Source organism: Rhineura floridana, chromosome 7 (genome assembly GCF_030035675.1).
Source record: "Rhineura floridana isolate rRhiFlo1 chromosome 7, rRhiFlo1.hap2, whole genome shotgun sequence".
Taxonomy (NCBI): domain Eukaryota; kingdom Metazoa; phylum Chordata; class Lepidosauria; order Squamata; family Rhineuridae; genus Rhineura; species Rhineura floridana.
In genome coordinates this window covers 112,777,906-112,802,839 of record NC_084486.1, presented here as the reverse complement: position 1 = coordinate 112,802,839, position 24,934 = coordinate 112,777,906, and the positions used below count along the sequence as shown (strand labels likewise).

The window sequence follows — 24,934 nt, the reverse complement described above, 5'->3', positions numbered from 1 at the left end:
GGCTTGGGAGTTCTTTTCGATCCTTCCCTGTCTCTTGAGGCCCAGGTGGCCTCGGTGGCACGGAATGCTTTTTACCATCTTCGATTGGTAGCCCAGCTACGTCCCTATCTGGACAGTGACGACCTCGCTTCAGTTGTTCATGCTCTGGTAACTTCTAGATTGGACTACTGCAACGCGCTCTACGTGGGGCTGCCCTTGAAGACTGTTCGGAAACTACAGCTAGTCCAGAATGCAGCGGCCAGATTGTTGACGCGGACCAGAAGGTCCGCTCATATAACACCTGTTCTGGCCCGCCTGCACTGGCTTCCTATTTGTTTCCGGGCTAGATTCAAAGTGCTGGTTTTGACCTATAAAGCCCTACACGGCATGGGACCGCAATACCTGGTGGAACGCCTCTCCCAATATGAACCTACCCGTACACTACGCTCAACATCTAAGGCCCTCCTCCGAGTACCATCCCATCGAGAGGCTCGGAGGGTGATGACTAGAACCAGGGCCTTTTCAGTAGTGGCCCCCGAACTGTGGAACAGTCCCCATGATGAGGTGCGCCTGGCGCCAACGCTACTATCTTTTCGGCGCCAGGTGAAAACCTTTTTATACTCCTAGGCATTTTAAAGTGTATTTTAAACAGCATTTCCATATTTTGGATGTTGTTTGGTTCGTTTTTTTTTATTATTATTATTATTATTATTATTATTTATTGTATTTATTGTATTTATATATTGTGCTTGTTTTTATCTTTTTGTACACCGCCCAGAGAGCCTTCGGGCTTAGGGCGGTATATAAATTAAACTAAATAAATAAATAAAACAGCATATGGAGATCCGAAGGCTGGCTGATAGGACAACCAGCAGTCCTGGGGATGTGAGGAGAACCGGAACGGGTCACAGACACTACTTGTCTGGGACGGGTTCCCCTTATCTGGCCTGCTCTCCTCACAACACCATACCTCCCATTACCCGTCACTACGCTAATTGGGCCCCCCGAAGGTCTCCCCGATTGATGTATAATACTCTCTCCCAGGCACATATTAAAACAGATAAAAGCACCAATACACACACACCTGATCACATTCATACCAAATAATCAGCACACTTAATCAATAATACAATACAATAAACATGCACTCAATACACTCAAACAATATTAAAACTACAACGCAATTCCAACTAAAGACTCACATACATTAACAGCTCAATCATTCACAAAACATAAAACACATTCAATTGCCGACCGGGCGGCCCTGCCTGGCCCCGCTGGAAGGAAGGTGGGGGGGGGTGATGGGAAGCGTGAGAAGGATGCGCTGGCCTTGGGCGCTACGGGTTAGGGACAGCCCCGAGCAAGCAGCCGGCCAGCTCAGGTAAGTCATGATTCTCCAAGGCTGCTGCTTGCCTAGTCTCACTTTCCCTGGTGGGGAGCCCCATTGAGCTCCGCGGGGGCTTACACTTAGTGGAGGGGTGCGTAGCAGCCCTACTCAGAGTAGAGGCATTGAAATAAATGGTTTGAAAAGAGCCCAGGGTGGCAAGCGTGTCAGCAATAAAGCACTGGTTTGTGTTTTATTTAGCCAATTCACTTCTACTCAAAGTAGGGCCATTGAACTGAATGGATCAAGTCATGCCCCATATTTTCAATGGGTCTACTGCTCAGGCTGCAAACCTAGGTACACTTACGTGGGAGCAGTGCTGGAAATTTTGGAGGGGGAGTGCCATAATGGAATCTCAAAGCCCTTCCCCCCCCCATTTTAGCCAAATCCTTCTTCCAAACAAGATTCTAAACATGCTTTTAGTTGTTTCAATTGTTTTAAATGTTTTATTTTGTTTTTAATTGTATTGGGTGGTATTCAGTGCTAGTCTTTACTCAGTGCAGACCCTTTGAAGTTAATGGACATGACTAAGGCTGCAATCCAGTACACACTTGTTGTTGTTATGTGCCTTCAAGTCGATTACGACTTATGGCGACCCTATGAATCAGTGACCTCCAAGAGCATCTGTCATGAACCACCCTGCTCAGATCTTGTAAGTTCAGGTCTGTGGCTTCCTTTATGGAATCAATCCATCTCTTGCTTGGCTTTCCTCTTTTTCTACTCCCTTCTCCTTTTCCCAGCATTATTGTCTTTTCCAGTGAATCATGTCTTCTCATTATGTGTCCAAAGTATGATAACCTCAGTTTCATCATTTTAGCTTCTAGTGACAGTTCTGGTTTAATTTGTTCTAACACCCAATTATTTGTCTTTTTTTGCAGTCCTTGGTATGCGCAAAGCTCTCCTCCAACACCACATTTCAAATGAGTTGATTTTTCTCTTATCCACACTTACATAGGAGTAAGTCCCATTGAACCTAATGGAGCTTACTTCTGAATAGACATATATTGGATTGCACTGTAACTTAGGTCCATTAATTATAGTGGGCCTCCTCTGAGTAGGACTGAGTTGAATACCACCCATAGAAGGCTGCCTTATGTCATCTGGTCCATCTAGCTCAGGATTGTCTACACTGACTGGCAGCGGCTCTCCATGGTTTCAGACCGGTGTCCTTCCCAGCGCTACCGGTTACATGAGGTTCAGGTTGCGTTATCAGTGTCCAGGAAAGCTCTAAACCTTTCTAAAGTCTTCCTAGGAAGGGAGCAATTAAGGGACAAAATAAGCCTGGCTCTTTCACCTCTATAAAAATTACACAACAGTAAAAGTTCCTAAATCTGCACTACTGCAGGGTGTGTGCGTGGAACCATGATTCTCATATGGAATGCCATTAACTCCCAAAATAACTGAGGGGACAACACTGAAGTTCCACTGGAGGCTGATTCATTAATTAGGGCAAGTAGGGCACCACCCCACCAAGCTAAGTCTGCCCTCAGCCGACCCCCATCTGCCAGTCTGGCCTGCCTACCTCCTTACTTACAACCAGTCTAGGGGCAGCCCTGCTTGCCATATTCCTTCTGCTCCCTAATCTCAGTGGTGAATTTTCACTTTAACCACATGAAACTATGTATAAATGTAAATACATTTAGGCTGTGCGTATGGTATTGTAATTTAAAGGTGTAATTTTAATTTTGCTAGTTGTTTATGTCACTACTATTGCCATTACGTTCAGTGATATATGGGAATTACGCTTTATGAGTAACATTAGTACAAAAAACATTACTAAGGATTCTGTATGGTCTGGTACGGGAGGAGGTCCATGGGGGTGACACCATGAGTTACCGCACCGGGTGACACCAATCCTAGTGACGCCACTGTGTTAGGAGCTCTCCTGCTTATTGAAAATGGGGCCCTGCAGTTCCATCCCCAAAGTCTGACCCCGGCACCAGTGCGCCCCCCCCTTTGCTGAGACAGTTTATAGCAGCTGGAGCATGAAGAAGAAAAGATAGTCGTTTTCTTTCGGCAAGGAGCCGCGGTATTTGCAGGCTCTATATTTGTTGTTATTTAAATTTATATAAAAAAAACCTTCCCAGAAGGAGGCCAGGGCGCCGAACAAAACACTAACAACCCTCGAGAACATCTGCATAGGGCACTGCGGGCTAGGTCCGTGGCCTGTGCTGCCTAGAAACAGCTTTCAGTGACAGAACTCAACTCTGATGCTCGAAACGATCAACAAGAGCGCAGAGTCTTTCCGTTTTGCCGTTTAATCGTTACCAGCCTCCTCCACGCCCACCGAGGTGCCAGGGCAGGACCTTTTAGGGAAGAGGGTGTGATTTCGCGGAAGGCCTGGTATTCACACGTGCCGCATGTTGCTGATAGCTTGTTGACGCCAGCGAATTTTAATTTATTTACATTTTCAGTTCTGAAATCTGTAAAGATGACAAAAAAGAAAAGAAACGCGTTGCTTAGTTTTTAGGTACAGACCTGTCAGCAAGACCTGAGTCCTTTTACGTTTGTCAGCAGTACAGGTGCAATCCTAACTAAGCATTGGTTTTCAGCCCGAACTGTTGGATTGCTGCATCAAACAGTGTAAGCTTAATACATGTCTACTCAGAAGTGAGCCCCATTGAACTCAATGGTACTTACTCCCAGGTAAGTGTGTATATAGGATTAACACCTAAAAAACTAAGCAAGGCATAGGACATCACAGTGTGACTTACTTCGGTGTAAAACAAATGCGTAGGAGTGGGTTGTTAACTAGCTAAATACTGTAATTATTTTGGTATGTAGCCTAAAGATCTTCTCCAGTCTTTCCCCTTGCATGGAGAAGTAATTAATCTAATATCAACCCATATATCCTTTCTCGTTTCGGCCAACGAAACTGGATGAATGCAGCGCGGAGCTGTGTTCGTACTATTACTGCACACACACAAAGAGAGAAAGACAGATGGCGATGTTAAGCGCGTTTCTAGGAAGTTTGACTCCTACCAGCCACCGTCTATTTTCTGCTGGAGCGAAGTGAAGTCGAAAGCGAGCTGGCGGGAGAGAAATCGGAAGGGTGCGGAGAGCGACCATGGCAGATCAGGGACTGGAGATGGCCTCCATGATCCCTGCCCTCAGGGAACTGGGCTGGTAGGTCTGAGGCCAACTAGTTGGAGTGGGAAAGAAGTATCTTTCGTGCTTGCTTGCATTGTTTTTCTGGGCCCGTTTATTTTATTTCTGCCCATGAAACCCTGATAATTATTACTATTTATTATATTTAAATCCTTTCTTTCCTCCAGTAAGCCTAAGGTGGTATGCTTGGTTTGTCCTGCAACCCCATTTCATCCTCACAACAACCCTGTGAGGTAGGCTAAGCTCAGAGATTGTGACTGGTCCAGGGGCACCAAATGGTAAAGAGGTTAGAGGCTTTGTACAGAGCCTGCACTAAACAGCAATTCCTGAGGCATAATAGTTAAAACTAGCAATGAACAGGTATATATTTGAAACAGAGATGTAGTCTTGCTCTGTCTCCTTCCTCTGGCTATTCCTTATTCAACAGAAATAGCAAATATAGTACCAGTGGCACTACCCACCTTTGGGTACCAGCTCATTAGTTGGCAACTGATGCTCAGGTATTTGAAGTGGAGAGTGTTTATATGTAGGGTTCAGCTGAGCAAGAGTTCTGTAGAGCTTATTTTATATTGCTGTAATGCACCCTGGGACCAGCTAGTGAAGGACAGGTGATCTATCCACTATCATCTTTGGAATGTATTATTTATTTATTTATTTAAAATATTTCTATTCCACCCTTCCACCCTATAATAGGGCACTCAGGGCGGCTTACAAAAATAAAATCTAACACGTAAATAATAAAATTGTAAACAGTAAAATCACAAAAACATTAAAATAGATAAAATACAATTAAAATATATAAAATACAATATATATATATACATATACATACACATACACACACATACATATATATATACATATATAGAGAGGGTGGTACTAAAGGGACTACAGTTATAGCTGGTAAGGCCATATGTGGAAGCCCCTTCTCCAGTGTGTCAAACTGTAGATAAAGGGCTTCTATTTCAGGGGGGAGAGAGTGGCTTTCTAAGTAGAGTCTAGTCTTTGCATCTCCACTTGTAATGACTGCTGACTGCATCCAACCCATCCCCACTGGGAAATATGATATTGCGTCTGAAATTAAGCATTATCATAGAATAGTAGAGTTGGAAGAGGCCTATAAGGCCATCAAGTTCAACCCCTTGCTCAATGCAGGAATCCAAATCAGAGCATTCCTGACAGATGGCTGTCCAGCTGCCTCTTGAATGCCTCCAGTGTCGGAGAACCCACTGCCTCTTTAGGTCATTGGTTCCATTGTTGTATGGCTCGAACAGTTAGGAAGTTTTTCCTGATGTTCAGCCGATTGTGCAGAGACTTCTAAATAGTTTAAATAATTCATTAAAGAAGAAAAATATGTAACTTTTTAAATAATTCTTAATTCCAGTGCTAATCCAGAGGAGTACAATACTGTTGTACAGAAGCCAAGACAAATACTCTGTCAGTTCATTGATCGAATCCTGGTGGATGTAGAAGTTGGTGAGTAAATAAAGCCCCAAATATGAAAGGGGCCACACTTTGAAAGTATCAAAAAGGGCAAACCCTGCATTACTTGTGTCCCGCATTGACCTGTCACCAAATCTTGATGAGTGGGTCGTTCTCAAAGATTAGGCAATACTTCTGATATTATATGCATGTTAGTGGTAATAATGCATTTGGCAAGGGGAGTGGAGGGGAACATCCTTTTGGAGTTGAATGGAGGATTAACTTTCCTTCATTGGGGAAAAAGTACTTAGGGGGCATTTTAAATAAGCTTTTGATTGACTTAGCAATTTTGTTTAGTTATAGAACTTGTTATAATTATTATCAGGTTTTTATTGGTAATAAATGGGTACAATCCATAGGATTGCAGTTTGGTATCAGAGATTTAAATAGAAAAATAAATATTCAGATGTTGCAACAAGCCATTGTTATGAGACTAAGCAAGGCTGAGCCTCAGGCGTGTGTGCTTGTCTTTCCCCTTCCCTATGCAGAAGGTAAGGAAGTGGAGAACTTCCACAAGCCCAAGTGAAACATCAGGATTGCATGCCCCCCTCCTCCTTGTGCAGTCAGGAAAAGGAGTTCTGTTGAGGTTAGTTTTAAAGAACCTCAGCTTAGCATTGCATATGAACCAGGAATGCTGGTTACAACAGACAATAAATAGTTGCTAAACAGCCAATTTCAAACCGTGGATTATGAGCATGGAGGTTTGTCCACTTATTACTACACCGTGGTTTAGCATTATGTGAGAAATAGTTGTACAAATCATAGGTTGATCCAACACTCCATACATGGAGTTAATACTTGTGCAATTGGCCGTCCCCATCCTTTCCCCTGTGTGCCCTCAAAATCTGCTGCAGAGAATCCTCAAACACCTCTGGAACACATTTTAATGGTTCACAGGAAGAGAGGAGGGGAGAGTTCCATTGTGCAAGTGGAAGTCTGTTGTGGTAGCAGAAGGTAGCGCTGTCTATGACCCATAGTTCTAGTGCAAACATATGCATTTTTACTGAAAAGAAACTGCCATTGTGTGCCATAGAACTTATTCCCTACTATGCAAGTTTAGGATTGCAGCTATGGTTAACAAACCAGGATATCAAAGAATGATTTGATCCAGCTTTGTATGCCTGTTTTGCTAATTACAGTTTTCCATGTTCAGCGCTATTCTAGAAACTGCAATTTGTAACAAACAGTGAGCATATGCATTATTTCCTTTCCTCATGTATGAAGATTTGCTGTGATAGTTTCCCTTTGAAAACAATGAAAGGTACCTATAGGAATATATATTAAAAATAAATTTCATACTTTTCGAGGAGGTTTGCCCAACCTGGTAAACAGCATCCTTTCTTACTTTTCTTCAACATTACAGTGATATAAAGGAATTCAAATATGGAAAACATGTATGTTTAAGAATACATGATTATAGTTGTACAGGATTGTCTGTTGCAGCACAACAAATGTTAACATTTGTCTTAGAATAGGTTTATTGTAGCATAACATGAATCTGTTTCCTTTTTAGTGGCTTTAGAACTTGTTAAGAAAACTGAATCACAGCCAAGTTCAGTCATGTTGCTCGATTTTATTCTACATATCATGAAATCTTCTCCACTTGTATTTGTAAATGGAACAGTAATTCATCAGCAAAGTGTCACCGAATCGAGCTGTACTGGTGAGTTTATTTAAGTATTTCTATTTGGGATTTAGTATGGTAAACCAGCTCACAACACTGCGCACCACAGGTCTTGATTATCCCTTTTCATTGGCCCAATTCAGATGTCATGCTAAATCATAATTTATCGTGATGAGGATAAGCTGCATAGAACCTTATTTATTTATTTATTATTTGTATCCCGCCCTTCCTCCCAGCAGGAGCCCAGGGTGACAAAGAAAGCGCTAAAAACACTTTAAAACATCATAAAAGCAGATCTTAAAATACATTAAAACAAAACAGCGTTAAAAACATTTAAAAAAACTTTTTAAAAGGGTTAAAAACATTATTAAAAAACATATTAAGCAATTCTAACACAGACACAGACTGGGATAGGTCTCAACCTAAAAGGCTTGTTGAAAGAGGAAAGTCTTCAAAAGGCGCCGAAAAGATAGCAGAGATGGCGCCTGCCTAATATTCAAAGGGAGGGAATTCCACAGGGTAGGTGCTGCCACACTAAAGGTCCATTGCCTATATTGTGCAGAACGAACCTCCGATAAGATGGTATCTGCAGGAGGCCCTCACCTGCAGAGCCAGTGATTGACTGGGTATATAAGGGGTAAGACGGTCTTTCAGGTATCCTGGTCCCGAGCTGTGTAGGGCTTTGTACACCAAGACTAGAACCTTGAACTTGGCCTGGTAGCAAATGGGCAGCCAGTGCAATTCTTTCAGCAGCGGGGTGACATGTTGGTGATACCCTGCCCCAGTGAGCAGTCTGGCGGCCGCATTTTGCACCAGCTGCAGCTTCCGGACCAACCTCAAGGGCAGCCCCACATAGAGCGCATTACAGTAATCCAGCCTAGAGGGTACCAGTGCGTGGACAACAGTGGTCAGGCTATCCTGGTCCAGAAACGGCCACAGCTGTCTCACCAGCCGAAGCTGGTAAAAGGCACTCCTAGCCACTGAGGTCACCTGGGCCTCTAGCAACAAAGATGGATCCAGGGGCACCCCCAGGCTACGGACCTGCTCTTTCAGAGGGAGTATGACCCCGTCCATAGCAGGCAACTGGCCAATTATCTGAATTTGGGAACCACCAGCCCACAGCGCCTCCGTCTTGCTAGGATTCAGACTCAGTCTATTGGCCCTCATCCAGCCCACCACCGAGTCCAGGCAGTGGTCCAAGGATTGCACGGCCTCTCCCGATTCAGATGTTACAGAGAAATAGAGCTGCGTATCATCAGCATACTGCTGACACCTTGCCCCAAAACTCCTGATGACCGCTTCCAAGGGCTTCATATAGTTGTTAAACAGCATGGGGGACAAGATGGTACCCTGCGGCACCCCACAGCACAACTGCCAGGGGGCCGAAAGGCAGTCACCTAATGCTATTCTCTGAGAGTGACCTGTGAGATAGGATCAGAACCACTGTAAAACAGTGCCTCCAATACCCATCTCACCAAGTCAGCCCAGAAAGATACCATGGTCAATGGTATCAAAAGCTGCTGAGAGATCAAGTAAGAATAACAGGGTCGCACTTCCCCTGTCCTTCTCCCGATAAAGGTCATCCATCAGGGCGACCAAGGCTGATTCAGTCCCATAACCAGGCCTGAACCCAGACTGGGATGGGTCAAGATAATCTGTTTCACCCAAGAGTACTTGCAGACTTGGTGTTCACCTCCCAACTTCTTCTCCAGCACAGCCACGAGGAGGAGTTTAGAAGGTTATGCTTCCATATTTGCTTAACCACAGCTTGTTCTGTTGTCCAAACTGACAAATTGGTTAATTATGCATTGTTTGAGAGTTAGACCTGGGTTTAAATACTAATTTGGCAAAGGATTCAACTAATAGCCTTCAGCAAGTTGCAGGATAATTGTCGGGGTCATTGACAAGAAACTGTTGTGTACATCTTTGAAATTCAGAACAGAACAGAATACTATCTTTATGGCATATTGTAACTTTAAAGTAATATTCTCATATGAACTTACAATAGGAACTTAGGGAGCTGCCTTATACTGAGTCAGACAGTTGGTCCATCTTGCTCAGTGTTGTCTACACAAACTGGCAGCGGCTCTCCAGGATTTCAGTCAGGGTTGTCTCTCATCCCTATGTGGAGAGGTCAGGGATTGAACCTTGGACCTTCAGTGTGCAAAGCAGATACTCTACCACTGAGGTAGAGAAGAAAAGATTAGTACTGTTATCCTGTACCTACTTACCTGTGAGTAAGCTCCCTTGACGTCAGTGGGAGTTACTTTTGTGTTAGATATACTTAGGAATGCCCAGTAAGGTATCTGGCCTAACTTCAGTGTCCTCAGTTTGGATAATTTATTTCCTTGTGAAACATTATGTGGTGCAAATTGACAGTACAGAAAAAGCAACAGTGGGAAGCTCAGTTTTGTGAAGCTTAGAGCTGGCAGTTTTAATATTTTTGTGAGTACATCCTAAATGACAAAAAAAATCTCTTAGTAGTTACATCAGAGAGCTGAGTCTAGTATGCCACTGATAGATACTTGGGTTGAATGACAAAAAGGAACTGCTGTTTTTTTGCGATCTAATCACATTTGACTGAGGATTATTGTATTCAGAGGTTTTTGTTGCTGTTTGAAAGCAAGTCTTCAAATGAGACGTGCTGCTTATTATACAGTGTTCTCTTAACTAATTTATTTATATTTCTGTTAATGGACGGCTTTTCTGCAAAAAGCTTCCATGGTACATAGAAAAATAAAAAAACCTTAATTTTAAAATACATAGATTGATATACATATTAAAATAAAAAATAATCTAAATGAAATGTGAAAACAAAACTGATTAGCAGCAGTGTAGTATCACAGCATCAAACTAGGAGGGGCAATAAAACTACTGAAATCCAAAGCCCAATAAAACAACACTTTTAACTAATCATCAGAGCATATCTGCAGTGCGTTATCTACTACAAGACTTGCAACCTGCTGATTTACGGGTTTCCCGGTAATAAATGTCAGTTTTAATTGGAACTTATAGTAAGTGGGCATAGGACAATAATCTTAACTTTCCCTTTCTTCTTCTAGAATTTAGCTGCTGGATCATAGCAAGGCTTTTGAGAATTGCTGCCACTCCAAACTGCCACATTTTACATGAGAACATCAGTAACGTAGTTTGCTCCTTACTGTGTCTTTTCAAAGTCAAGAACTGTGCCATATTTAACTTGTTGACAAGAGAATTGCTGCATCTTCTTCAAGATCTGATTTTACTCCATGAAGGAAATGTGGGGGCTCACTTCCAGGGGGATTCATTCAGCTGGCCTGTGATTCTGAAAAGATTTTCATGCACTCCCAACGTACATACGGGCTATTTAAGTTCTGTCCAGCTACAGTTAATGAACATGAGCAATGTAGAATGCTTGGAGATAACTTTGATGAGAATTCTTACTGAAATAGTTTCTTATGTGCTTTTTAAGCCACAGGATATTACCCTTTGGGAAATAGGATGTTCTCTGTTGGACTATGGGAGTCCAAAGGTTAAGGTTTTGAGTATGACCTTTTTAACAGAACTGGTGCAACTAGGAGGTCCTCCGGAAGAGCTAGCCAACAGTTTCTTCTCAATTTTTTTTGGTGTGTTGCAGTCCATCCATGAAATGGATGCTGCAAAGTTGGAGCTATATGAGGAGCCATTGTTAATATTGGTGAGAACTTTATTTCCTTTTGAAGTGCATTCCTATCAGAATATTGAACCTATTTATCTAAACATACTTCTGGAGAAGCTCCATGCATTATTTGAAGCTGATGTGCTGAGGTTTCTTCAGGCTGAGAAGATGAAAGGAGTGTTATGTCACATACTGCAGTATTTCATGATGTTTGTGCCAGCTGGATATGAATCTGCTGTTTCAGTTAGAAAGATCCGTATTAACAACATCTGCAGATTTTTTGTTGCAGTAGTTGGAAGCCAGGAGGAGCAGGAGGTGAGTTGTATGAACAAACAATAACCATGAAATCTCTGCTTGGTGGCTTGGCTTGAGGGTCACAGATTTTAAGGCATGCGTAAAAAATATTTCAGAAAACACTTAAGTACAGGCATACCCTGCTTAACGTCGCTTCACTTAACATTGCCTCGCTATAACGTACATGCTCCATACGTCCCCATACCCCAATTAACGTTTGCGCGCTTCGCAATAACGTATACTTTATTAGCATGACGCCGCTGCCATCTAGTGGTGATTGCGTGCAGTACAAGTGAAGACAATTGCTTCACTTAAAGTTTATTTTCGCTTAAAGTATACTCTCCGGTCCCATTGCGAACTTTAAAGCGGGGTATGCCTGTATAGGAACATAGGAAGCTGCCTTACTGATTTGGTAATCAGGTCATTGGTCCATCTAGCTCAGTAGTGTCCACATGGACTGGCAGTGGCTCTCCAGTGTTTCAGACAGGGAGCTTTCCTACCCATACCTGGAGATGACATGGATTGAACCTGGGATCTTCTACGTGCAAAGCATTTGCTCTTCCACTGAGCTGTAGCCTTTCCGCAAAGCAACATTTGTTTGTGGCGTTTAATGTACTTTTGTATTTATTTATGCCTACCTAATCAGGCTCAGAATTTGCAATTTAATTCATACAAATGGACTTTCATAGCTATAAAAAGCCTAGTAAAATATTTATTTATTTATTTTATTATTAGATTATCTCCCAGTAGGAACCCAGGGCGGCAAACAAAAGCACTAAAAACACTCTAAAACATCATAAAAACAAACTTTAAAATATATTGAAACAAAACATCCTTTGCAGTTATATGCATTCAAGTCTATTATAACTTACAGAATATATATATTCATAGGATTTTCATGGTAAGATGTATTCAGAGGTGGTTTACCATTGCCTTCCTCTAAGCCAAGGCACCTGGTATTTCCAGGCAGTCTCCCATCCAAGTACTAACCAGGCCTGATGCTGCTTAGCTTCTGAGATTGGATGTGTTCAGGGTAGTATGGCCATAGAAAACATCCTTAGAAACATATTAGAACAAAGCTTTAAAAACTCATTAAAAAGCAATTCCAACACAGACGCAGACTGGGATAGAGTCTCTACTTAAAAGGCTTGTTAAAAGAGGAAGGTCTTCAGGAGGTGCCAAAAAGATAACAGATGGTGACTGTCTAATATTTAAGGGGAGGGAATTCCAAATGGTAGATGCCACCACACTAAAGGTCCGTTTCCTATGTTGTGTGGAACGGACCTACTGATAAGATGGTATTTGCAGGAGGCCCTCACCTGCAGAGCAGAGTGATTGACTGGGTATATGAGGTATTTCAGGTATCCTGGTCCCAAGCTGTACAAGGCTTTGTACACTGAAACCAGAACCTTGACCTTAGCCCAGTAGCTAATAAACAGCCAGGGGTGACATGTTGGCGATGCCCTGCCCCAGTGAGCAGTCTCTCAGCAGCATTTTGCATCAGCTACAGCGTCCGGACCAACCTCAAGGGCAGCCCCACATAGAATGCATTACAGTAATCCAGCCTGGAGGTTACCAGTGTGTGGACAACAGTGGTCAGGCTATCCTGGTCCAGAAACGGCCGCAGCTGTCTTACCATTACAGCTACAGACTGGAATGGGTCAAGATAATCTGTTTCATCCAAGAGTAATTGCAGTTGCTGCGCCACAACCCTCTCAATCACCTTCCCTAGAAAGGGGTTTTTAGCGACCGGGCAGTAGTTGTCACAAACCAGTGGGTCCAGGGTGGGCTTTTTCAGGAGCAATCGGATCAGTGCCTCTTTCAGAGTGGCTGGAACTACTCCCTCCCACAACGACACATTGACCACACCCTGGATCCACTCAGTCAAATGTAGAATACATCTTATTCTTTCTGTGTTTCCTCACTTTAAGAATGGGGACTGATGTGAATAGTAGTATTGCTGCAGTAAAATGTCCAGTTTACTAACCATTAGCAAGTCTAAATTTGAAGAGACTGTTTCAACAAAAGTGTGAATAAATGATACCTGTGTGTAGTGATATTTTTTTACAGGTCCTGTGCAAGTCAGGGATGGCTAACCTGTGGACTCCAACTCCCATCAGCCCCACCCAGCATGGACAGTAGTCAGGGATGATGGGAGTTGTAGTTTAGCAACATCTGGACGGTCACAGGTTCCCCATCCCTGATGTAGGTAACTAGGGTCGTGTAGCACAAAATGCTGGCAAACTATATAAAGCCCTTGTGAGAAATTAGTATGAGAAGAAGGCCCTTTGAGGGGAATGGAGGGCCCTGGCCTTCCCCTTCCATCTCTTCTGCAAAATGGACTGCCAACAAGTCCTGTTGCAACGGTTGCTACTCTTTCTATACAGCTCTCCTTCTCTACACAGGCAACAGTGAGGCATTAGGGGGGCTATATTTAATTCCTAGTTTAACAGTATTGATTTAATAGATGACAACAATGGGGGAGACCTTTAATTTACAATTAAGTGTTGCACAGCCTAAACAATTTTAGTTTTTAAAATAACTGAAATTAATAATCCTGTTTCCATATATAATCCACGTGTGGATACAAGGGAATTTTATGTTGTGAGAGTTTGTATTTTATTATGTATTTCTTATAATTGCTTTAAGTTTTGTATAATATAAATATTATGTTAAGTATTTTCACATATTGTTTGTCATCCGCTATGTTGTAAACCACCCTGGGTCTCTTGACAAAGAATGGTATATAAATTTTAAAAATAAAATAAATAATCAATTTTACACCAATGGGAGTAAATATATTATTTAATGTTTTTATTTAGCAAGATAAATAATAAAAAAAACTCTTAAGTGGTTTACATTATAGCATAAAATATTTATTTAAAAAATGATAAAAACAGACCAAGTTATCAAAAACACGTAAAGTCAACAGTTTTAAAAGCAAATATACGTTATGCCTAGGTAGAATTGCATTAACAAAAATGGTTTTAGCAGGCATCTAAAATACAATTTTATAATCATATTTTTATTTATCCTGTTTACTTCTCTGAAGTTCTGCAGCACTATTGAGGTATGTGTGTTCTTATCTGTCTTAGTATCTGCTGAGTCCACTGTATGCAGCCTTGAAGACAGAAGCAGAAGAGATCATCCAGGAATGTGGCAAGAATCCAGAGACATCTGATACTGATGGAGGGAGCAGTAGCAGTGATGAAGTTCCAGAAAAAAGGCTGCGTCTAAGTCTGTCCTTAAGGCAGTCTAAAAAGTTGGCAGCTCCACCAGAGTAAGATGGTTCACTTTAGCTATTACTATGGAAACTTGGAAACTAGCGCTGATAATGTAATTAGTAATCAATGGAACTCTTGTCTTCACATCTATTTTAGATATGCTTTTAATTTATACTGTACAGTAGATCGTGCCTTCATTTCCCCCTGTCCACTTAGGCTCAGTTACTTTCATTTGAAAACCTAAAATAAACACACGGATAGTATTTGGGGGGGGGGGGGGGACACAAATGAAGCAGCCATAACACATGGTTGAATGTTATCCTCATGATTGCTGTTCCAAAACATGACAAATGAAAAACATTTTTCAACAAACTGGTTTGTCCATTGCTTACTATTATTATTATTATATTATATTTATTAGTTGCCCATCTGGCTGGTTGTCCAGCCACTCTGGGCGACGTACAAGTAAAATACATTACATATTACAATGTTTAAAATATAAAAATATAAAACCGACAATAAAAATTAACCCAGTCCAAAGGCTTGTCTGAAAAACCAGGTCTTTAAAGTCCGGCGGAAGCTCATCATCGAAGGGGCATGGCGGAGATCATTTGGGAGAGAATTCCACAGGGTGGGGGCCACTATTGAGAAGGCCCTCTCTCTGGTCCTCACCAGTCTGGCTGTTTTAACCGGTGGGATCGAGAGAAGGTCCTCTGAGGCTGATCTTGTTGAGCGGCATCCCTGCCGATGCTGGAGGCGCTCCTTTAGATAGACTGGTCCGAAACCGTATAGGGATTTAAAGGTCAGAACCATCACCTTGAATTGGGCTCGGTAAGCAACCGGTAACCAGTGCAACTCTTTTAGCACTGGGGTGATGTGATCCTGCCGGCGGCTGCCTTTAATCAGACAAGCCGCTGCATTCTGTACCAGTTGCAACTTCCGGACCGTTTTCAAGGGTAATGCCACGTAGAGCGCATTACAGTAGTCTAGGCGAGAGGTGACTAGGGCATGTACTACTGGTGGGAGCAGATGGTTGGGAAGGTAGGGGCGCAGCCTCCGTATCAGATGGAGTTGATACAGCGCCGCCCGGCTCACAGCCGAAACCTGAGCCTCCATGGACAGCTGGGAATCAAGAATGACCCCCAGGCTGCAGACCTGGTCTTTCAGGGGCAAATGTACCCCATTGAGTACCAGGTCAATATCCCCTAGCCCTCCCTTGTCTCCCACACATAGTACCTCGGTTTTGTCTGAATTCAGCTTCAGCTTATTCCTTCCCATCCAGCCACTCACCGACTTCAGGCACTTGGACAGGGTTTCTACAGCCAACCTTGGTGAAGATTTAAATGAGAGATAGAGCTGCGTGTCATCCGCATATTGATGACACCACAGCCCAAAATTCCTGATGATTGCCCCCAGCGGCTTTATATAGATGTTGAACAGCATTGGAGAGAGGATGGAACCCTGAGGCACCCCACAAGTGAGAGGCCAAGGATCCGACACCTCCTCCTCCAATGCTACTCTTTGGTACCTACCAGAGAGGAAGGAGTGGAACCACTGCAATACAGTGCCCCCTACGCCTAACCTCTCCAGGCGGTCCAAGAAGAGAGTGTGGTCAACGGTATCAAAAGCCGCTGAGAGATCAAGGAGGACAAGGAAGGTGCATTCGCCTCTATCCCACGCCCTCCTCATATCATCCACCAAGGCGACCAAGGCTGTTTCAGTTCCATGTCCAGGCCTGAAGCCCGATTGAGATGGATCCAGATAATCTGCTTCCTCCAAGTGCGCTTGCAATAGCGACCTAAAATCAGTGGAACAACTGCTCCCCCCCCCCCGGTTTTCTGTGATGCACTTTAGTGTATCATTTTTACTTATGTGTCAAAAGGTAGGAGATAAGACCTTATTCAATTTATCTATTTTCTTCTGATGTATTTCCACATTCAGGGTTGTATTCAGTATTAGTCCTACTCAGTGTAGACGTATTAATCATCCCATTAGTGCAAGGGCTTGCACAGTGGAACCTCTTCTCCTTCCCCTGTGTCCTTCCCAGATCTGTTCTGAAGGTTTCCCCAACTCTGGAGCAGATTTTTTTTAGAGAGTGGTGCACAGGGAGAGGAGAAGGAGGGAAAGTTCCATCGTGCAAGCAGACATCCTTGTGCTCATTGGATGACTTTTGTTGGGTACAACTCATTGAAATTATTGGGCATGACAAACATAGGTCAATTAATTTCAGTGGGTCTACTGTGAGTAGCACTAACATTTGCTACAACTCTGTTTGCATTGCACCTTACATTATTTTTTACAAAAACATTTATTTTATTTATAAAAACATGTTTACATTATTTTTGAATTTGTTGATTTGTAGCCTCAGTGCACTGAATATGAAAATGAAGAGCATGCTGTGGAATGCTATAAGCAAGAAAGCAGAATCTCTGCTCTTGGTCTTGGAACAAGACATTATTCCAGTGGAAGTTCTACAAACGATAGAGGGAGTTGCTTTCATAATTCAACTAGCTGTTCTGTGCACTGTGCACTGTGCACTAAATACCAACAGGTAAAAGTATCAAAGTTACAATTTTCTGTAAAATACAAAACTATAATGGCAACTGATGTTTTAACCAGAATCTCTATACAAATACTCGTACTGCTGTTTGGTACGGCAGCCTTCGAGTTGGTAAATAAGGTATTTTTGATGTAGGATCTTCTTCCTAATTTAAATCTATATCTTTGGGTATGGGGATGTATATCGGGGTTGAGAATTTAATGACGTTTTGGGTGTGTAGAGCTGTAAAACGGATTGGATTGTGTAAGGATTGTTGCCATTCTTGAGTTGTGAGTTCTGACTGAACATGTCATCTGATTAAGCCATTTCAGTAACCAGGTGACTACTTTTCTTTAACAGCATACATCATCAAATTGCTCATCTGTGTAATTTATGCAATCATAAACATAATACTGTTTGGCCTTCAGAATCAGCAGAGCGTGTCCAGTTAATCTGGATTTCTTCAGAATTTATTATGAGATCACTTAAAGTCTGTTGGAAGCTTTTAGATCCTGCTTCACAGATAACTGATCTAGAACCAGTGATTCGAAGAGTGGTGAAAATAATTGATGCCTTACTTTACATGCAAGGTGAGATGCTATGTAAAATAATAGCAGTTAACTTGTGATGTTCTGAAAACTTAGAAGTTGTGTTATTCAACTCTCACTTAACTGAATGTACCATGTACCCTTTATTATCACAGTGTGTTACTTATTTATTTATTTAATTTATGAATCTCTTTCCATGAGGCAATTTACAATACAACACAAACAAGTATAGAATAATTACATATACAAAAACAGTTGAAACATTTGCATATATAAAAACAATTAATATATATAAAATTAAAATGTAAAACATACATATAAACCCAATTGAAATCCAATACAGGTAGCATCTTATATCTTAACATTTCATATGAACAAATGAAGCTACCTTATACTGATTTGACAACTCTGACAGACAGCTTGAGCAGAGGTCTTTCACAGCCTTACTGTCTAGGATGCTTTCTGCTTAATGTGCCAGGGATTTAACGAGATATAACACAATGGCAAGCATGTGAGCTGTTGCTAAGCTGTGGCCTCTACCTAATTTACAATGACTTGGTGCTACCATTTTGTAAGCAGCGTGTGGATCTGTTTCATAAGCCATCTGAAGTAAATTGGTGTCTGTTATTTCCCTCGCCCAAAAGTAAAATTCCAGTTTAATGATGAAATTATTGAAAACTTATTTGGAATACTGTCGTTGCCATGGATTTCCAGCCATTCCGATGACCCTTCATTCAGGCTGCCTGCACTGAATTCAGATCTTCTGGCTTTGAGTAGACATACTTCAAGCCATTTTTGTAAGTAAACAACCACACCGTATTTTAAAATTTAAAATTTTAGAAATTATGTTTCTGTCTCACTCTTCAGTCTGGAGGCTCTAGGAGTGGTAATTGGTAGATAAAAACAACAACAGTTAAAAAACAGATGGAACAGCTTCCAAAATATGCCATTAACTATTAAGTTAAAACACAGTCCAACACTAAAATTATCTTCAATTGGCACTGAAAAGGTATTAACCAGCTTCTGTCAGGAGAGCAATCCAAAGTCAAGATGCCATTGTTGAAAGGCTTTGTCTTGGGTCATCACCTGCCTTATCTCTAAAGATGGATGTGCTGGAAGGAGGGCCTCTGGGAATGAGCTCAATGACTAGACAGGTTTATGCAGGCTGTTTAGAGCGTTTAAAGGTTAGAACCAGTCCTTTGAATTGTGCCTGGAAATGGGCCAGGAGCTAATTCCAAGCGAGTCCCATGTCCAACACTGCAGTAATCCAAACAGGATATAACCAGAGTGTAAATAACAATGGCTGCTTGTAGTTGGATGGCCTTGTTGTCCATTGAAAATATATTTTCCAGTTGGAATGCAGGGCTTAAAAGCCCAAGAACTATCTGTGTGGAAAACGCATGTTGTGGCCTATGTAGAACAAAAGTGCTGAGGTTTTGTTCTAAAAATATTATCCTTAATGACTGCAGAACTCTCAGTATAAAATGATATACTGTTGTTCCACTAAACTTCCAGCCGTTCTAAGTTGAGGGGTGTATATTGTTGTGATCCAGGATGGGGGGGGGAGGCTTTGAGGAGGTGTCCTCTGACTTTGAGGACTGGGGTGACAAGCTGAGGGAGGAGGGCTCGCAGCGCGCTCAGTCACCTGGGCCCCCTGCGGAAGGACTCTGTGAGTTGTCAGAGACTGCTCCTATGAACACACACCCTTTGCCTGCACCCAAGGCGCCGTCTTGCCAACTTGCTGATCCCCAGCCGGGTCCCAACAGCTTCCCACGCCAAAACAGACAGTTAGCCCCCACTATTTGGAGGGGGAAGCCGAGGTCCAGCACCTTTTGCCCTGTTCCCAGCAGCTTCAGAGGTGCGAAGAGCAATGGTTGCTGTTGTTTACGCGTGAAAGACAAACCTACTTAAGAGGGTGCTGAGGAGGGGGGAGTTGCTGAGTCAACGTCTGTGGCTGCAGAGACAAACTTAGTCAGTGTTATAGAGGGAATTAGTTCCAAAAAGCGTAGTTAGGTGAGTGAGTTGAAAAGCTTTTGACATAACTGTAACCTTAATAAAAAGAGAAAAAACTCACAGAATCAAGTGCGTTTGAATTTCTCGGCTCCAGGCAGAACATATATGTGGGAATGAATAAAGAAGACTAGATTATTGCCATTACAGTGCTTCTGTATTTTTTCCTTTTAGCATCCGAGATTCAGTCGAATTGTGTGTTACTTCTTTCTCTGATCCCAAAAAGATTACACCTGAAGTGGAGGACTTCTGTTTATCAGCATCTCCTACAGAGCCCCCATGAAATTATCAGAGCTAACTGTGTGAAAGGGTTTCCTTTTTTGCTACACCAGTCAAGTGTAAAATCTTGCACCACACTGCCTGCCTCTTTCTTGTAAGTAGTGGTTAATAATTCCGAGTAAACTTTGAATAGGGAAGAATGGCTTGCCAGCTTAATAGATGTAGTAGGATCTTGTAAAATATTAGTGATGTGGCAGAGGTGGGCTATGGCAGGTGGTAAATGCGTGACATGCCATGGCATTTATTCTCTCCCTCCTATACAGTTTTTTCTCTGTTGAGAGGATTAGAGAGGGGATGTACATAACAGCTATCTCTAACCTCTTCACTCAGCCTCTCTCTGTTCAAGGATGGGCCTGTATCCCTTTCCCCCATTGTGCTTCTTGTTCTGCAGTACATAAGGCTGTATTGCTGGTAACCTAGTGGGTTATATTTTATTTAACAAAAATGTATGAACTGCAAATGCATAAGTTGCAAAGCACCACACATGTTTTTTACAAAAACAAACTGCAACCAATAAAACAAATAAGAATAAAATTCAATTCTATATAGACCAGCAAAATCAAATACTAGACTGCATTGCTACTGGCCAAATGTTTGTTTAAAAAGAAATGTTAAATATGTGTCAAACCATAGATCATTGGCATGTTGCATAAGATGGGTGCCATCGGAACCCTCTTTTAGGCTTACTAGGGTATCTTGATGCAGCTCCTAATACTATGTGCTTGGAAAGCCTTGCCTCTTGCTCAACCACTATATTCTGATTGGAGGCCTGATAGCTTGACAGACTCACGCTGCCCTCCGTCAGCATATCTGACCCCTCCTCCACTGCTTCTCTATTGCTGGCTGTTTTTTTATCCTTTAGGCCTTTGCTGGAAACAGTGTACTCTCCTCACTTGGTTTCTTGGTCCTTGCTCTGCGCAGCACTCAATAAACTGACTAGGTCTAATTTAGCTGTGAGTTACTAGAGAGATGGAGGTGACTTTATTCTCCAGCTGTTGAGGTAGTCTGGGAGGAGGGGGCAGAGATGACAGCCTGCTCATTTATTTATTTGTTTATTCCCTCTCACCCAAACAGAGCCTTGGGTAGATAGATGGCCTGGGATGTTAAAAGAAATATATCATTTTAATTGAATCAAGCAGTCTGTGCATATTCTGATTTTGGAATAGAAATTAAAAAATCTGAACATGCTGATAGTTTGCAAAATAGAGTGAAGGAATATTCCGCATCAAACATTTGAAGAGCTAGATTCTTAAATGAAAGTGTAATTTTGAAAGTGGTACATCAGGCAACACTTACTGCAGTAATATACAATAGTACATGCAAAAAAACCCAACCACCATCACTGGATACTTTTTATTTTAGAGACCGTGTTGGGGATGAATCTCTTCTAGTCCAAAAGGCTTATGCCAGTATCATCGGAAAACTGGCTTGCTGTCTTTCTGGCAACTTTCATTTAAGACCTTCCATAACTAAACCTGATATTGAGCCCCGAAGTTGGGACATCCTTTGCAGCAAACTTACCGTGATTTCTTCTTGTGAGCAAACGTGTACAGTGAGAGCAGATGTTTTTAAGCCTTTTTTAAATCTTCTTGAAAGCAACATAGCTAGTTCAGTGAAGCTTGGTAAGTTGTTTAAACTTGCGTTAAAATATTATACTCTTCTTTCTCCTGGTTTGCATGTTGTTTCTTGTTTCCTTATTTTGTTAAAAACAACTGGGATCTGTAGCATAATGTAGTGAGGAGTGCTCCTATTCAGTGTGCCTGCCAGCCAGCTATGCCTTCTTCCAGGATACGCCACCCATCCCTTTCCCTGGTTTGCATTTGTCCTCCTTCCCACCTCACCCCCACCCCTAAAAGATACTCTATACTTTGTGACACCTGAGCAGACTTAATTCTCCAATGGGCTATTGGGTAGATGGAGGTTGCCCATCTCTCCCTTTAAAGTTTTTTTCTTACTTCAGTAAACCTAATGGCTCCCCTGAGCATACTGATACCTCCTTGTTTCTCAGTAGTTCTGTTTTGGCTATTAGCCGACATAGCACTCAGTTTGCTATTAGAATGTGCTAGGGTAAAGTTGATACAGTGACTGTTTACAGGTATTGGAGCACTGCTTGTGTGGCGTTCTTTGCCTCCAAGAGCTTTCTATCCTTCTGGATCAAAGAGTTGACAGGAAGGGATTCCTGCAAGGTGTGAAGCATGACTAGGTGAATGATACCTCTTTTTATGGGGAAATGAGAGTGAATCCCAGAGGCTTTTGCCTAAGCCCTCCTTGGTGACCTCTCAACAGCACAAGAATCAATGGTACAGCTTTCAGCATAGTAGATGCTGCTGTTATTGGGAAATGAGAGATTGTACTTTCCCAGCACCCTTTCATTGATTAATAGGAGACAAAGTGGTATGTGAGCTTCTGCCACCCTTCCCCATGCCTCATTGTGAGGAGGACACAAATTCCCATCTTTCAAGTTTCTTCAGCCAGGAAATAAGAAAGGCACCTACCTTGTCTGCCTTGGAAGGGGTAGCTGGGTTGGTGCTGAATGTGCCCTGTGTCTCCTGAGCTAAAATATAAGAGAAGATACAATATAGTTGGTCTAATCTGCTGATGTTATGTATGTGTTACCCAGATTTTGAAATCTAAACTGCAGTGTGATTGGTGTTTTAAATAGTACTTAAAAACTGGACAATTGTGTTGCACGATGTCATATTATATTTGGTCATATGATAAAAAATTGATTGTGTTGCTGTTTCTCTGTTACCTCCTCATCTAGTTTTAATAGAAAACATTCCTCTGCTTTGTAAACACTTGGACTTCAAAAAAGATGGATTAAATGTAAAAGTTATTATTGGGGCTTTCTTAAAACTAATGGAAGATCCAAAAAAAGATGTAAGAATGGCCTTTAGTGGGTGCATCAAATACATATTGGATTCTTCAGACTCTGAGGAAGGATTTATCAAAGAGGTGAGCTTCTGAAGTATCTTGAAGCCTGAAAGAGAGAGCAGCTTTGATATATAATCACAATAACAAACACAATCCTTCAATTTGCTGTTTCAGCTCTTTGTTTCCAGAATGAAAGAAGCCTATACAAATGCTAAAATATCAAAAAATAGTGAGCTGAAGGATACACTGATTCTCACAACAGGTGATATTGGAAGGTACCTTTCTTACTTTGTAACTTCTCTAAGTATTCTGATTCAAGGAGACTTCACAATATTCTGAATTAGGGAATATTACCATTTTTACATGTATGAATCTCTTTCAATGATGCATCCGGAAGCAATTTACAATACTACAAACATTTACACGGAACTGCATATATAACACAGACAGACACACACACCATTTAAAACAACAACAACAACACACACACAATCAATTCAAATCCAATAGTAACTGGGATCAAGTATTCACTTAGAAGTCTTGTTGAAAGAGTAATGTCCTTTCAGCACCTGCTGAAGATAATAGAAAATAATGGGTGGTATTCAGTGCTAGTCCTATTCAGAGTAGACCCATTGGACCTAATGAACATGATTAACTTAGGTTCTTTAATTTCAATGGGTCTACTATGAGTTGGACTTGGTTGAATACAACCCAATATTCAGTACTATTTTAAGGCCATAATACTGTCTTTATCTCTCTAATTTCTTTTGTTATGCAATGCTCATATCTGTCTTGGCATGAATTGTGTGTTAGTGTTGCATTCTAATAATGCTTGTCTGCTTTTCCCCTTTCTATATTATAAGGGCAGCAAAGGGGAATTTGGTGCCCTTTGCACTCTTGCACTTGTTGCATTGCTTGTTGTCCAAATCAGCATCTGTGGCTGGAGCAGCATATACAGAAATCCGAACACTGTCTGCTGCCAAGTCTGTAAAGCTGCAAGCTTTTTTCAGTCAGTACAAGAAACCAATCTGTCAGGTAAGGATCCCTACAGGGACAGCACATTTCATTGGCCCTTTGATTACTGGGCCACCATAGAGGTCTAAAACCCTCCCCCCACCAGCGGTATGTATAGGGGTGTATTTTGCATTTTTCTAGACCCAGTATCCTCCCTGCTTATATTCCCTCAAGCTCCCCACTCATCTGTTTATATTACTTCCCTCCATCTGCTGCTAAGACTACATCCCCTAATGTGCATCAAGACTACAAACATCAAGTAGAGCAGTTGGTTTCCTCAGGATTGTGTTTTTTGGGGAATCGCTGTATCCAGCCCCTCTTACTTTGCAGACTTTCTGCTTAATGTTGGGTAGGCTGAAAGCAGCAGGCAGATGTGGTTTCTCTTCATAGGTTTGCCCACTGGTCACTGGTGAATGAAACAAAGGATAATAGAGAAGTCATTAAGAGTAGATGTCCTGTGAACAGCACCATTTTCAGGCAGTGACTATAAACAAAACTGTCACCATACTGTTTTTGAACCATATCTTCCTGGGTGAAAACAGTCTCTGATTATGATCAGATTTTCTCCTTTTAAAAAGTGTTGAGCCCTTATGGTTATAGGAACAAAAGCTTGAAAGCGTTACTACAGTATTCTAAAGAAACTCCAAAGACAAACAAAGCAGTCTACTTATTGGGGATATATGCTTTTGATCGTACATCTATGCTAATATCATGAGTCTGAGGATTTGTTTCCTGGTTTCGATTTAATTCTGAGTCTTGTCCATTTTGGGACCTCTCTCTCTAGCACCAATATAGTATGAAATACTTGCTAGGTGAAAAGAAACTTACCACACCAACGAGCCAGTGATGACCATTTCCAAAATATGAGATTGAACAAATGCCCACACATAGACTTAGCAAAAAATCAGATGAACAAGGCCAGCGATATGTCAGGGTTG

General features: G+C 41.8%; 1 protein-coding gene across 3 annotated transcripts in view; it reads left to right on the top strand.

Moving 5' to 3' along the window:
* Positions 1-4,200: 4,200 nt before the first annotated feature.
* Positions 4,201-24,934, top strand: part of ATR (ATR serine/threonine kinase) — a 112,642-nt gene continuing 91,908 nt past the window's right edge. For 2 of the 3 annotated variants that reach the window (XM_061636921.1, XM_061636922.1), the window contains exons 1-13: positions 4,201-4,489; positions 5,856-5,947; positions 7,467-7,616; positions 10,640-11,529; positions 14,604-14,788; positions 17,095-17,283; positions 17,632-17,861; positions 18,464-18,616; positions 20,004-20,202; positions 21,471-21,730; positions 22,873-23,063; positions 23,157-23,257; positions 23,846-24,017. In XM_061636921.1, the coding sequence (XP_061492905.1) occupies positions 4,431-4,489; positions 5,856-5,947; positions 7,467-7,616; positions 10,640-11,529; positions 14,604-14,788; positions 17,095-17,283; positions 17,632-17,861; positions 18,464-18,616; positions 20,004-20,202; positions 21,471-21,730; positions 22,873-23,063; positions 23,157-23,257; positions 23,846-24,017 (2,871 nt within the window). In that variant the 5' untranslated portion in view covers positions 4,201-4,430. The remainder of the gene's footprint in view (positions 4,490-5,855; positions 5,948-7,466; positions 7,617-10,639; positions 11,530-14,603; positions 14,789-17,094; positions 17,284-17,631; positions 17,862-18,463; positions 18,617-20,003; positions 20,203-21,470; positions 21,731-22,872; positions 23,064-23,156; positions 23,258-23,845; positions 24,018-24,934) is intronic. The other variant, XM_061636920.1, reaches the window with a different exon arrangement.